Source organism: Condylura cristata, unplaced genomic scaffold (genome assembly GCF_000260355.1).
Source record: "Condylura cristata isolate star-nosed mole 26May11 unplaced genomic scaffold, ConCri1.0 scaffold00017, whole genome shotgun sequence".
Lineage (NCBI taxonomy): Eukaryota > Metazoa > Chordata > Mammalia > Eulipotyphla > Talpidae > Condylura > Condylura cristata.
Window position 1 is genome coordinate 8,162,480 of NW_004567118.1, and position 14,400 is coordinate 8,176,879.

Consider the following 14,400-nt stretch of genomic DNA (forward strand, 5'->3'; position numbering starts at 1 on the left):
GGGGCGGGTCCCCGCGGGCGCACGCGCGCGCACGGCATGCTGGGAAGGCGCCCGCGCGGCGGCCATTTTGTCTTATCGGCTCCTCTTTAGCGGAGGGTTCTCGGCCTGCGAGCAGGCCGTATAGGTTGGCGACAGTGTCGCTGGCATTTTCTTTGGCGGGTGCCAGGGCTGGTGGGAGCAGCCGCCCGAAGAAAGCACCATGATTTCGGCCGCGCAATTACTGGATGAATTAATGGGCCGGGACCGTAACCTCGCCCCGGACGAGAAGCGCAGCAACGTGCGGTGGGACCACGAGAGCGTAAGTCCCGCGGGCCTTGGGCCTGTGCCCGGGGCCGTGGGGGAGGGGAGAGGCCTGGAGAGGGGGCTGCGCGGGCTGTGCCCCCGCTTGGCTCGCGGCACGATTTGGGGCCCGGGCTGTGCGGGGATTGGGTGTGTGACCCGGTGGCTGGACGGTGCCGGGAGAACGGCCCGAGAGGGAGGAGTCCGCCCGGCGGCTCGGATAGGAGATGGTCTGTGTTTGTTGTTGTTTTAGTATTGCGGAGGTCGGAGCCCCTTGGCGGAATTGAAGAGCGCAGTAATGAGACGGGGAACGCGGGAAAGGACGAATAGGAGTATTCTATTACATCTAGAGGGTCCGGAGCTTTCACCTCCCTGAAATAGGGGGAAAGGGCAAATTCTTCCGTTATTTGGGTTGAGTGTGTTTTTAGGCTATTTCTGGCCAGGATTAGTGGTTAAAATTTTGGCAGTATATTGTTTGAGTAACGGTGCATTTCCGACCCCTATGGGAAAATGAAAAATTGGAAGAGGTCTTGATTTGGCATGGCTTACCGTGATTCTTGGTGAACCATCTTCCTCTAGGTTGGTTGTCAAGACGTTGTTTAACATAAAACACTTTTGTCCTCCTACCCCTGTGAATAGTGGTGAATATTTTAACCCTCGTTTCACAGATGAACTTTTACTTGGAGTCTTGTGGCGAAACTAAACCTAATCACTCTTCCTATTCGCTCTCTACAATTCTGTGAAATTCGCTCTGCAAATACTGTAAGGTGTTTGAAGTCTTCCAAATTTGCAATGTAACGTTGATTCCAGGTCCTTTTAGTATTTCTGTAAAAATTAGTGACTGGCGTTGTATTGGGGTGCTGATTTCAAAGCAGTGTGAAGTAGTATGGTAAATAACTAATCGTGAGTGGTTTGTCAAATTCACACTTTTGTCATTAACTTGAAGAGAGGCGAAACTTTCCATTAACTTTTTTCCTACCAGTCAAAATAGGAAATAAAAATTTTGTTGCGAGTTTTGTCCCTCTTTTTCTTATCTAGTCTTTTGTCACAGTGAAGTAACATTTTATCACTATCTGAACTTTGGAAAATAAAATTACCGTTCAGTTGTGTACAAATAGGGCATTTGTTCTGAATTGTAAGACCACTTTTGATTGTTCATCATTGGGGCAACCTGTGTCTACTACCTCCTTTTAAAAACATGTCCAGTGAAGAAATTTTTCTTGGCATTTTATTGCCACACTGCATTATACTTGTGGTGGGTTTATAGCATAAGCAGTGAGGTTCTCACAACATCATTCTTAAGTTTTGTGTCATCGCAGGTATAAGAAATCTGGTTTCCTTAGGTTTTAGTGCTGCTTACTTGGTCCTTGTTACCAGAATTTTATGCTTTTAAAGTCATTACTCTTTAATCTACATTCAGAGTTTTGAAAAATTCACTTGCTGATATTTCAGGTCGACTTCTGGAAATAGTTTGGTGATGTTGTCCAGAAACAAAGCACATGGCCTCTTTTAAAGTTGAATTTCTATAGGGTGTAATAGAGCTGAGAAAGTACATGACGTCACTTCCGGGTTTGCATATTCTTGTGCCTTCGTGCTAAAATCCCAGAGAAATGGACAGATTCAGCCATACTGTTCAGGGTTTCACCATCACTGTAATCAGGATTTTAAAAGATCTTTTTTGCATTCCTATCTGGAAAATTTTTTTGACACTCCTGAACTAGCCTTGGAAATGCCATTTTAGCTGGGTGGGGCCTTTTGTTTAACAATGAAAGGAAAACTCTTTTAAAAAGAATTAAGAGTCTGCTTTTTGTGATAGACCTGTAGAAATTGCTTTAAATGCAGATTTCTGTCCTTCCTCCCTACCCCAATACCCTCTCCCCATTCTGATTTCTTCTGCCTATGGAAAGGCTCCAGAAATCACATTTTTAGAAAAGACCTCTTAAACAGTAAAACTTGTTATTCTACCACTTCCTGGCTCACTTGATTAATCCTGGGATTTAAATTGAGCCCTAGTAACACTTGGGTAAGCTCTATTTTAAGTGAAGGATGCATCTTTGATGCAAATTACTGGCCTTTGTTAGTAAGGGTGTACCTGTAGCCACTGCCAAGGTTTTATCTTAGAAAGTGCTTTGCTGGGCTTTGTACTTTACAGGCCTTCCAGCCTTGTAGATAAGCTACCTCACCTCTGAAATTCTTGATATTTTTACATTTAGCTGTTAATTTGTTTTGCTTGTTTATCCTGAACAATCTCAGTAGAGAGGAAAATATGAGTTGAATTGCCTTGTGTGAACATGAGCATCTTTCATTTAGTGAATAAAGAGATTTCACTGTTTGCCAGAAAAGGCATTGGTACCCTTATACTAAATACCCGAGTAATTCAGAGTGTAGGGAATTGTAAAAACTAGCTCATTTGTTATTTATATACAATAAGAGGAATTTTGACATTTTGGTTTTATTTTTCCATTTGAGGGTTTTTACATTGTGGCCTTACCAAAAGTGTATGTTGTTAACTAATTCCGATAAGATCTAAAATGAGATTTCTTGCATTTAGCAAATGCAGGCATGCTCTCTGTTCAGTGAAGGTTTGATAATTTGTGAAGGACATAAAACTTTTCCCCTAGAACTTTCAGAATGCTAATATTTCTATTGCACTGAAAATATTCCTTAATCTTTGATTATGTTAGGAAAAGTATAGGGCAGGTATGCTGTTAGACTTGATTTCTTCATAAAGGAAGAAAAAAAGCTTAAGTTAGTAATACAGTACTCCATAATTTTATAAAATGTTAATTTTTCATCATTGTAAGTTGGGGGAATTACTATATTATGCAACAAAAATTTATCATTCTGTGGTGGAATAGTATGCAGCAGTTAGCCTGTGGAACCACCAGTCTGGCGGCAGACTTGTAATAAATGTGTTTTTGGTAACACAGTAAGTGCTGCAGTGGGGAAAAGAATTGGGTCTAAAAAAGCACCCACCCCGGAGTGGGACACCTGCTTGAGACTGAAATAGCCTGAGGAAATAGAGACTGATGTTACTAGGGACGGGGAGAAAATTTGGGACCTGTTTTTGTTGGGGGAGAGGGGTAGGTGAATAGGACCTATTTTTGAGTAGCGAATGTAAGTCTTACAAGTTGGGACTAAGTTAGATAGAGAAACAATTGCTTACTTCTAGACAGAGAATAGTTGTTTACTGTAGCTGCTGTGGAGACTAAAATTTGACAAAAGTTTGTGTAGGCACTAAGAAAGGAGAATGAGCTCTTGAGTGTAGGGCCTCCCTGGTGGCGCAAGGGGTTAAGTATCAGCACTATGAAGCTGTCAGTGGCCACTGCAGCACCCCAGCCCTTGTATGCATAAACAAATTTTTTTTTAACGTCAGCATTGAGATGATCAGAAGTAGGTTTTAGTGGAAATTTAATGAATATGTTATAACATGCATAAAATGGGGTCAGTATCTGGTAGGACCAAATGCCAGTCCAAGATTAATAGTAATTTGGAAAAGAAGCTGTACAGAAAGTTTTTAAAGTCACCTATGAATTAGGTGTCTATAAAGGGACTTATGTGTGATTTTATGATTTGAAGGCTTTACTATTTGTAATAGAGTGAGGAATAACTTGACAGTTAACTGATTGGGAAGAGTAACAAAAGTGATAGAAGTGGTACTGAGAATATTTGATTACCTCAATGGAGAATTATATTGCTTACTGTTAGATTTAGGTAAGTAGAGAAAGACAAAAATTAGATGTTCTTAGTGTATTTCTTAAAATTAGGATTTGTCTAATCAAAAAGGTTTTAACTCATGCCTTTTGCAGTAGCATGGATGGAGCTGGAAGGGACTATGCTTAGTGAAATAAGCCAGAAAGAAAAAGAAAAATACTGGATGGTTTCACTCATAAAAGGAGCATAAAGGATGGGGGTGGGGTGGGAAGAATAATAATGAACCACTATATACCAGAGACATTTTACAGGGGTGGAATGGGGAGTGGGATGAGGAGTGGGGGAGTGCACTGGACTCTGGTAATGGGAAGCCCATGGGGATTACAACTGAGATGGAAAAAGGCACAAAATGATGTAAAAATTAAAAAAAATTAAAATTAGGATTAGTCTAAATGATTTGGAATTGATAATTTTGGGTTTAACAAGTTTTAGTGAAAGTTTGCTGAATAAAGACTGGGTGTTGATATTTTTAGTTAAAATACCCTTGCTCCCAGGGAGAAGTTAAAAGAAGCAATCCAATTTGCTACTGTTTGTTGGGTAGAGCAGCAAATATGATGATGTACAATTATGTTTCAGCATTATTCTTTACAAAAGAGAGAAAGTTCAACATGTCCCTTACTGTCGAGACCTTTACTATAGAGAACACACAGCTTAGTTTTATTCAGAGCAAGGAAAATGGTCATTTCTGCCCAGACGAGGTCTGGAACCTTCATGAAAGTTCACCTGTAGCGAGCGTGATATTCTGCTCAGACATCCCATTGACTGCTGCCTTCTCCACTGTTGGTCTAACGCCAAGGATCATGAACAGAGCAGAGACAGTCCTCACAAGGGTACACTGGCAGGCTCAGCCCTTCTCTCCACACCACTGGTCCTCTTTGGGGACCTGAGCTTCCTCCTTGGTGACACTTTTTTTTTTTTAATCAGCATTATTCTTAGAGTGTGAAGAGCACACTGAACTGGGTTAGGGAAATGGGTTCTAATTTAGATTCTATAAGTAACTAAGGTATCTTCAGTGCAAATCATACGGTTGATCTCAGTTTTCTTATTTAAGATGGGTTGATTGGACTATATTTAGGTAACACTCACAGGTAGGCATCTCTTATTTGGTCTACAATAGTGACTAGAAACTTAGTAATATAGACTGTATTTTTAAAAATGAATGGGCAGTGTTTTAAAAATCAGATTAATTTGCCATATTTCCCAACTTTATAATACGTTATTTGATTTTCATAATCCTACCATGAACTTTATTTTTATTGTCTCCTTTTTTTATGTGAGGAAGCCAAGGTAGAGTTATGGCCTGTAGTTTCACAGTCCATTCCAGCTGCCCCATGTTATTGCTTTACCAGAGTGTTTGGTTATCTTTACCTGTGTTTCATACTGTGAGTCTCTTTTCACATGTCTCCTTATGCTGGGAATGCCTTGTAGCTTTTCCAGTTCTGAATATAAGAACGAGTTCAAGCTTTATCACCTGTGGATGGCCTGACATTGCTAACTAAATTCCCTACTTTCTATCTAGTGTTGCACATACACTGTAGTATACTCTATCCTTTTTTTTTTTTTTAAGATTTATTTATTTATGCATACAGAACTGAAGTACAGAGGTGTGTATGCTATGAAAGGATTCACCAAAGACAGAGTGAGGAGCAGAACAGGGAGACTGACTGGAATATACTGGGTGAGGGCAGCAGTGGGTGGGCCAGAAGGGGTCTGCCACGCCTTGTGCTTCAGCTCCATGGCTGGGAGTCGAACTTGTGCAGCTGCGATAGCTTCATAGTAATTCGCTTTAACCTATTGTGCCACCGGGGAGGGCCCTTCTGTCTTTTCATGTCTGTCTGCTATGGAACTTGTCATATCTTGAGTGGAATTTAATTGTTACTGTATTTCCAGCATTTAATTTTTTTTTACAATGTTACATGATTGTTAAGAGTGCCATTTTAAAAAGGGGTTTAAAGTGAAAATGCTGTTTAATCAAAAAGTGTTTGAATAGCTGCCATTTAAGTTATGCTTTTTTATTTTTGGAGAGCCTATTCCTATAAATAATAAGGCTTTGGTTTTACAACGAAACTTTAAATAGGCTTTGGAAGCTACATATTTTAATTTAAAAATTAGAGCATTTATTAGATGTGACAAACATTGGAGTAAATAGTAATCACTAGTTTCACAGAAAAGTTGGTTAAAGTGCAGTATGTTAAATCCAAGTTCAGATGTCTGTTTCCATAGTAAAGGTTGTTCAGTGAGTGCTATAATGATATTTTGTAACCAAGAGGACTTAATGTGATTCCTTCCTAGAAATAATTTGGAAGTTTGTTTATAATTATACTTTGGAGTCAAGAGGAATCACGGAGATGATGTTAATTTCTTTTGTTGTTGAGCTTTTTAAAAAGGATTGTAGAAATTGAGTTTGAATATAAGGAACAGTAGTCTTAAGTGTATGAATTCCTGTTTAGAACAATATTATCAGTCTTTAGATAGAATCCACTCCAGAATCCTAAAACATAGTTCTGTGAATGTGGGAAATAAGAATTAAAATAAGCTTACATAAGTTAGGGAAAATAAAATGTACAGTGCCAGTAAAGTTTAATAACTGTGTGGGCTACACACTAAATTTAGTTTTTAAGCTATTACGTAGCCACATCATTTATAAGTATTGAACCAAAGGCTGGCAGTAACTATTACTAAGCTATTATATACAACTAGTATAGTTGTGAGCTGTTTGTTACTTTTCAGCCTCTTGAAATTAGCGTTGCTGGCCTGAAGGATAAAGTAGCCCACAGATTGTGTCCTCTCTGCCCCACATAAAAGAAGTATTTTTCAGTTGTGTATTGGCATTGGTGTTTTATTGTGATAGAGTTAAAAGTGTGTGCAAGCTTAATATCGATAAATAAGACTTTAGAAATGCATGTGGGTTTTAAAAGCATTGCATATAAGCCTTGAAGATTTGGAATAACTTGAAGAAAAACTATTAGAACATATAGTAAGCTTATTAAGAAATTTATCTGCAAGAACAGTATTTAAATCACAGTAATCTTAAAAATCAGGTATCAGAAGAGTTTTTAAGAAAAAGTGTAAAGATAGGTGTGGCTATTATAACAGGATAATGTTGGTATAAAACTAAATCTTAGACAGGACTTTTGAATCTTTGTTTTTTTATAACCTTAATTTGTCTTCTGGGCACAGCATATGGGAACACATTGCTTCAAAGAACTATGAAGCAACTGACCTTTGAGGCCGAAAACAATATCGTTCTGGTTTCTCATCCAGTCCTAAATATCTAGGGAGAACTCTTTACTCAATCCTGAATTTAACATATATTTTCTTTCAAATAGTTGTGCATTAATAATCCACCAGTGAAGTATTAGATGAACAAAGGGAGATACTTTGGAATTTTGCTGAATAGATTTTGGCTTGCAGTGTTCCAGAATTAAATAATGGGCTAGAGCAGTCCTGGATAGATCTGAAGTAGTTACAAAGGTACCAGTGGGAGAGAATTAAAAATTAAGTTTTGTGTTGGTAGTTTGCCTCTCACTTATAATAAAGGAATCCACCAAGAGTCACTCATTGAAGTGCTGTCATGTAAAAGAAATCCAGAACATTTTAAACCTGTTGAAGGATCTCTTGAGCAAAAATACCAACCCAAATAGTTTTAAATGAATGTTTAAATTGGTCTGGTTTTTAACAAAGACCAGAAAAGGGTTGTGTGGTTTGTTTTTTGTTTTGTTTTTAATATAATTTTTCTTTATTCTGCATTTTATGTTGTTGCTGTGGGGTGGGTAGAATAGGGTGTGGTTGTGATGAAAATAGCAGGAAATGCTGAGAACCCTAGTCTTACACGTCTTTACTGAAATTGTCTTCACTGAAATTCAAGAGTCTGAAAGTCACTACTTTTCCTAATATGGTTCACTCAAGAAATGGGAAAATAGATACTTTTGATAATGCTTTCCATATAGTTTCAAAGCTGAACAATTTTAAAAGATCTATTTAGGAACGAATGAAGAACTGGGGTGTGAGGGGTGGCAAGAGGACTCACCAATGGTAGAGTGGGGAGCAGAACAAGCAGATTGACTGAAATACACTGCTGAGATGAGCAGCAGGCTGGATAGGCGAGGTCTGCTGCGCCATGTGGGTCACCTCCCTGGCCTGGGGATTGAATTCATGCTGCAGTGGCTGCAGATCTCTTCATAGTGCTATGCTTTAACCCACTGCACCACCGGGAGGGCTCTGAACAATTTTTAATTTTTTTTGTCTCTTCACTAGGTTTGTAAATATTATCTCTGTGGTTTTTGTCCTGCGGAGTTGTTCACAAATACCCGGTCTGATCTTGGTAAGTAAATTTGCTATAATCAAATTTACAATTTAAAATAAAAGTTGTTTTATAATTTTGAAGAAATTTTGTTCTTAAAGGTTTACTGATACATATTTTTTTCCTGGTGTAGAGTTTCGATTCTATTTTAAAAAATGCCAGTGTAGTTAAATATGGTGCCTTAATAAAACATACACGTCTATTTCCACTCCCTTCCAAATCCTCCCCATATTAAAGTGAAAATTTAAAAACAAAAAAGGTGTAAATGGAAGAGGAGGTAACATTAGAGAGATCAGCAAGTTTTTGGAAGATGACAAATGGATGGAAGAGCAGCAGCAAACTCAAGAGAGAAACTTGGACTCCAAAAGTCTGCAGAAGGTGATAGTGAACAGAGCAAGCGTTTGATCAGCAGAACTCTGAATAGGCTCAGGATTGGAAGTACCAGATATCACAGAAAGCAAAGTTGAGGGGCTGAAAACAAAGATTAATTTAGTTCAAAGTCATCTCTCAACCTTGACATTATTGATGTGTTGAACTTGGATAATTTTGTGTTTTAGGAATCCAGTGCATTATAGGATGTTAAACAGCATCCTTGGCCTCTACCAACGAAAATGGCAAAAGCACCTACCAAATGTGGTAACCAAAAAAATGTCTCCAGGCTCTGTCAAATGTCCTGAGGCATTGGGGGATGAGGACAAAATTGCTCAGTTAAGAAGCAGTGATCTAGGTAACCAGACTCTTACATCCTATACACCTGGTGATTCTACCTCACATATTCCTGCACCCTAGGAGACTAGGGGCCTTATTGTCTGGAGTAATTGGATTAAAGAGATTTGTTCATCTGGACCACAGAATTCAAAAAAGTAGTTGAGTAAACTATTCTTCCAAGAATGGTATATAACTAGTACCATTCTAGAAACAAGATATAGTTGATTAGTTAAGCACTTCTTACCCTAGAGCAATTAGAGCACTTGAGGACTGGATTACTCTAGATGTTGGGATTCCATATACAGCACAGTAGCAATGACTAAAGTGAGACTGTAAGAGAGATTAAACAAGTTTATATTCTTAATAGTGGGGTTTTCCCATTCCCTTCCTCTGCCCTGTTCCTAGAAGGATACAGCCAGATGTTTTTCCCCAGGCAGAAGAGAAGAAGATTCTTTAGAGAAGTTCCAGAGAAGTGATCTACAGGTACTGACCCTTGGGGAATCTCCTAAAAGAAAATATTACTTACACTGATTTTCCTCTGGTAAACCCAATTAGTTAATAAGCCCTTTCTATGCATACCAACCTCCAGTCAGATTTTAGAAGTGTTTTACCAGCCAAGGAGTACCAGCCAGACATTTGAAGAAAACCCTCAACACAAACGAGTGACCAAAACCAGCAGGAAAAAAAAAAAACAAAAAACATTTTAATGGAATTAGAAATAATGGGGAAACCAGAAAGTTTTTTTTTTTAAATCTTAATTAAATTCCATATCCTCAGAAAAACAAGAGAAAATAGAATGAAGGGAACTTTTGAAAAACTAAAGGTCTTGGAAATGAGAACTGGAGAAATATGAAATAAAATAGCAGAAAAGTTTGAAAATCAAAATTTGCTGGAATGTTGGGTACTTAGAAGAGATTGTTTTGAAAAATTATTTCAGTCCAAAACTCTAATCACTGATTATAAGTTACAGAGAAAACGGAGGAAATTAAGGGAAAATAGCATGAGAAAAATTTACAGTGCTAAACATGAGTCCGTAGGTTGAATGGGTCCCTGAGTGCTCAACGCTGAATGGGGAAAGAGCCACCAAAGCCCACCATTGTGAGATTCCCAAACATTCAGGTGGGGTGGATATAAAGGGTATGGATCAGAGTGGCCTCAGGCTTATCAGGAGCAACACTGGAAGTTTGAAGATAATGGGAGAAACACCCTCAACAACTGCAGGATTCTGAGTGGAAATTTTTTTTTACTTAGGTTAGTTATATAGCCAGACATTAAAACACGAGGGTGAAAAAGACATCTTCAGACATGCAAAGTTCTCAACAGAATATTCTCCTGCGGACCTATTCTCTGGAAACTTCAACACATGTGCATTAACCAAGAAGGAGGAAAACAAAAGATACAGTAAACTGCATCCAGTCAGACCAAAAAGGAATTTCTAAAAATGACAGCTCCATTACTAAGCTTAAAAAAGAGGCAGCTCAGATTGAAGCATGACAGGAAGCTTAAAGCAAGAAAATGAACCTGATTTTGGGGTGTAAGGGTAATTAGTATTGAGATAATTTCTATAGTTATAAATGTATTTGAGGAGACTTTGGAAATAGATACTAATGATTAAACAAATAAAGTTCCAATGAAAGTATGAAATGTTGCAGAAGTGTTACAATGCATTTTTTGTTTGGCCCAGTAGTGAATAATACAATGAATGTTTAACCTAAAAAATTGATGTCTAAGCTAAACCAGAAAAAAACCGAATATGCATAGAATTTAGAGATATTGAACTGTTCCAGAAGAAACACTTAATATAGATAAAATTGATGCCTTTTAAAGGCGGTGCAAACAGTAGGAAGAGGTTGTAGTCTTGTACTGTTTGGCTTCATATGCAGATACTTGAAATTACGTGTCACTGGTGGTTTGGATTTTGGTCTGCCCTCATCACCTTTTTTTCCTTGGGCCTAAGTAAGGAACATTTTTCCTTTTCCTCCCTCACCCTCATATTATTTTACTTATTTCTCTTCTCTAATCAGATAGTTGCTCTCTGTAGTATTGATCTTGAAGGCTAAGAACAGTGTTTTCATATGCTTACTTGGGTATGTGGCTTCATGGTTCAGTAGCATCAACTTAAGTGCTTACAGAGTACACAGTAATAAAAGTGGATGTTTTTCCTTTTCTTTTTAATTTAAAATAAGGACTTTGGTTTTGGCAAGAGAAAAGGTTATTAATGTCCCCAACAATTTCCATTCATATTTTCCTTCTTTTTCCCCCCAGGTCCATGTGAAAAAATTCATGATGAAAATCTACGAAAGCAGTAAGTTACCCCTTTGAGTCATTATCCCCTCCTGGTCATTATTAGGCTTACAGAAGAAGGGATCAACTTGGAATTAGTATGAAAATCTGTCAGAGGTCCTTCTCACTGGCTGGGGTGATTAGAAGATTATATTTCTTCATTAATGATACTTACTAGCCAAGCTTAAAGCCTAAGCTTTTTTCCTGTGTCACACTTGCTTTTAAATAGCCCTGATTTTATAAATGAGACTTGTCCTGGATCCAGAGCTATAGATCCAGCACAGTGTTACAGTTAGTGTTCAAGCCCCTACATTTGCTGGATTATAAAATCCATGTGGCCAAAAAGCCAAAAAACAATTTCCTTATCCCAGATGAGGGACAAGTGTAAATGCACTTAATAGACATTTGGTTTTACTCTAACTTAAATGCAGTCCATCAGACTAGTTAAGATAGAATCTGTGAGCTGTAATGGTTTAAAAGGTTTAAAAAAATAATGCTTGTTTATTTTCATGCATCTCAGGTATGAAAAGAGTTCTCGTTTCATGAAAGTTGGCTATGAGAGAGATTTCTTGAGATATTTACAGAGCTTACTGGCAGAAGTAGAACGTAGAATTAGACGAGGCCATGCTCGATTGGCATTATCTCAAAACCAGCAGTCTTCTGGGGTAAGTATGAAATTGCTGAAATGTGTGTATAATGTGCCCTTGTTCTCCCAGAAATCTAATAAAACTTGTGTCCAATTTCATGTATTATTGTGAATTCTTATAGAAAGATTAGAAACTTAAAAGGCAATTCATCTGTTAAGTCTTCATCTGTACATTATTAGTATTGGTTACTGTAATATTGATTATGTTAATTCTAAGATTTTTTTCTTAAATGTCAGTAATTAAAAATACAGATATTGACAAAGTAAAAATATGAGTTATCCTGTGCTCCAACATTTTGATTACTAAGTACAAATATGTATGGTGTGTGGTGCTTTGAAGATTCGTCTGTATTATTTACTTCTTGATTATACATTATTCTCAATAGGCAGCTGGCCCAACAGGCAAAAACGAAGAAAAAATTCAGGTTCTAACAGACAAAATTGACGTACTCCTACAGCAGGTAAGAATTACACGAACTAATGCCAGAAAATACTTGGAATAGACACTTGATCAAGGAAGATATTTAGGTGGCGATTAAACATAGAGAGATGCTCAATGTTACTAGTCACAAGGGAAATGTGTTTTAAAGCCAAAGTGAAATACTGATTGTATACGTATTAGAATAGCTAATGTTAAAAAGAATGACTACATCAAGTATTGGTGAAGATGTAAGCATATAGCAATTATACACCAATAATGGTATATAAAATGATGTAACCATTTTATATTTTTAGTTACTGTTAAAAGTTAAAAGGTACATTGCAAGCCATTTTACGTCTACATACTTACCCAAGAGAGTGAAAACAAAGTTGTTCCCTATTATTCATAGCATGTTCATTTATAATAGATACAATCCCCCAAACTGGAAACAATTCACATGTCCATCACCCTAAGGTTGGATTAAAAAATGGTGATGTATCCATGTAGTGGAATACTTAGTAAGGAGTTAGCTGCCTGTAACAGTGTGGTGAATCCTAATAAGATTGGAGAGAAAGCCTCCTAAAAAGGGGGTTACAGAGCATATGTTTCCATTTATATAAAATTCTAGAAAATACAAACTATAGTGACCAAAAAAAGCCTATCAGTGGTAACCTGGGGAATGGAGTGCCACAGGGAAATCTGAGGAAATTCTTTTGGGATGGTAGATGTGGTCATTATCTGGATGGTGGTAACATTTCATGGTTGTCCAAACTTCTTATACTCCACCTTAAAAATAAGTAGTTTGTTACATGTCCAATTTATTTCATTAAGGCTATAAAAATATCACAAGAATGAATTAAGCCTACTTGGCTACTTTATTAAGAAGGGAGTCTTGACTTTTTTTTTAAAACCCCTTAGATTGAAGAATTAGGATCTGAGGGAAAGGTAGAAGAAGCCCAAGGAATGATGAAATTAGTTGAACAGTTAAAAGAAGAGAGAGAATTGCTTAGATCTACAACCTCGGTGAGTAACAACCTCATTTTAATTTACCCAGTCTGTTAACTGAATTATTAGGGACCTATTCCTAATTGAGGACCTTTAAAAATAATTATTCTTGGGCCCTCCCTGGTGCTGCAATGGGTTAAAGCACAGCATTAAGAAGCTAAGCCACTTCAGCGTGAGTTTGATCCCCACCTGCCCTGGTGGTGATCCACATGGCAAGACAGACCTCTCCTGACTCGCCTTCTGCTCCCCTCAGCTGTGTACTTCATCAGTCCATCTGTTCTGCTCCCTACTTTGTCTCTGGTGAATCCTCTCACCCTATGCTCCTCGGGCCTGTACCCCAGTTCTTGTAGGCATAAATAAATCAATCTTTAAAAGAAAATATATTAGTCCAGACTAAAATAGGAAGCTTTCTGAAAGGTAGTTTTAAGTATTTCGAGGTGGTATTGGTAAGTTAGCAGGTGTCTCAACTGCTTGGATGATTTATGGTTGCTGGTACCATGCTTCCTCCCCATTACTGCTCAAAATTACAGCTTTGGGGGAAGGGGAAAGTTGCAGTTCACAAAACTAGATTTATACTCTAAATATTAAGCATGGGGGGGATTATTCTTTTCTTCTTAGATTTTAATAGGTTGGTTTATCATTTCAGACAATTGAAAGTTTTGCTGCCCAAGAAAAACAAATGGAAGTTTGTGAAGTGTGTGGAGCATTTTTGATAGTGGGAGATGCCCAGTCCCGGGTAGATGACCATTTGATGGGAAAACAGCACATGGGCTATGCCAAAATTAAAGCTACTGTAGAAGAATTAAAAGTAAGTTGTTTCTAAGAAAAATGTCGGATGGTTTCACTCATAGCAAGAGCATAAAGGACCTGGGTGGGGGTTAATAATAATGAACAACTATATGCCAAAGACATTTTATGGGGGGGGGATGGAGTGCACAGGACTATGGTGATAGAACACAGGTGAATTGGTGAGGGGAAGTCCATGGGATTACAACTGAGATGGAAAAAGGCATCTCAGTTACAATAAAAAAAAAAAAAAAA

General features: G+C 37.9%; 1 protein-coding gene across 5 annotated transcripts in view; it reads left to right on the top strand.

Annotated features, from left to right (window-relative positions):
* Nucleotides 1-31: 31 nt before the first annotated feature.
* The window catches only part of LUC7L3 (LUC7-like 3 (S. cerevisiae)), a 21,715-nt gene continuing 7,346 nt past the window's right edge, over nucleotides 32-14,400 (top strand). For 2 of the 5 annotated variants that reach the window (XM_004684372.2, XM_004684373.2), the window contains exons 1-7: nucleotides 32-298; nucleotides 8,251-8,317; nucleotides 11,270-11,309; nucleotides 11,808-11,952; nucleotides 12,320-12,394; nucleotides 13,273-13,377; nucleotides 14,006-14,167. In XM_004684372.2, coding sequence (XP_004684429.1) covers nucleotides 200-298; nucleotides 8,251-8,317; nucleotides 11,270-11,309; nucleotides 11,808-11,952; nucleotides 12,320-12,394; nucleotides 13,273-13,377; nucleotides 14,006-14,167 — 693 coding nt within the window. In that variant the 5' untranslated portion in view covers nucleotides 32-199. The remainder of the gene's footprint in view (nucleotides 299-8,250; nucleotides 8,318-11,269; nucleotides 11,310-11,807; nucleotides 11,953-12,319; nucleotides 12,395-13,272; nucleotides 13,378-14,005; nucleotides 14,168-14,400) is intronic. The other 3 variants (XM_012726383.1, XM_012726384.1, XM_012726382.1) reach the window with 2 other exon arrangements.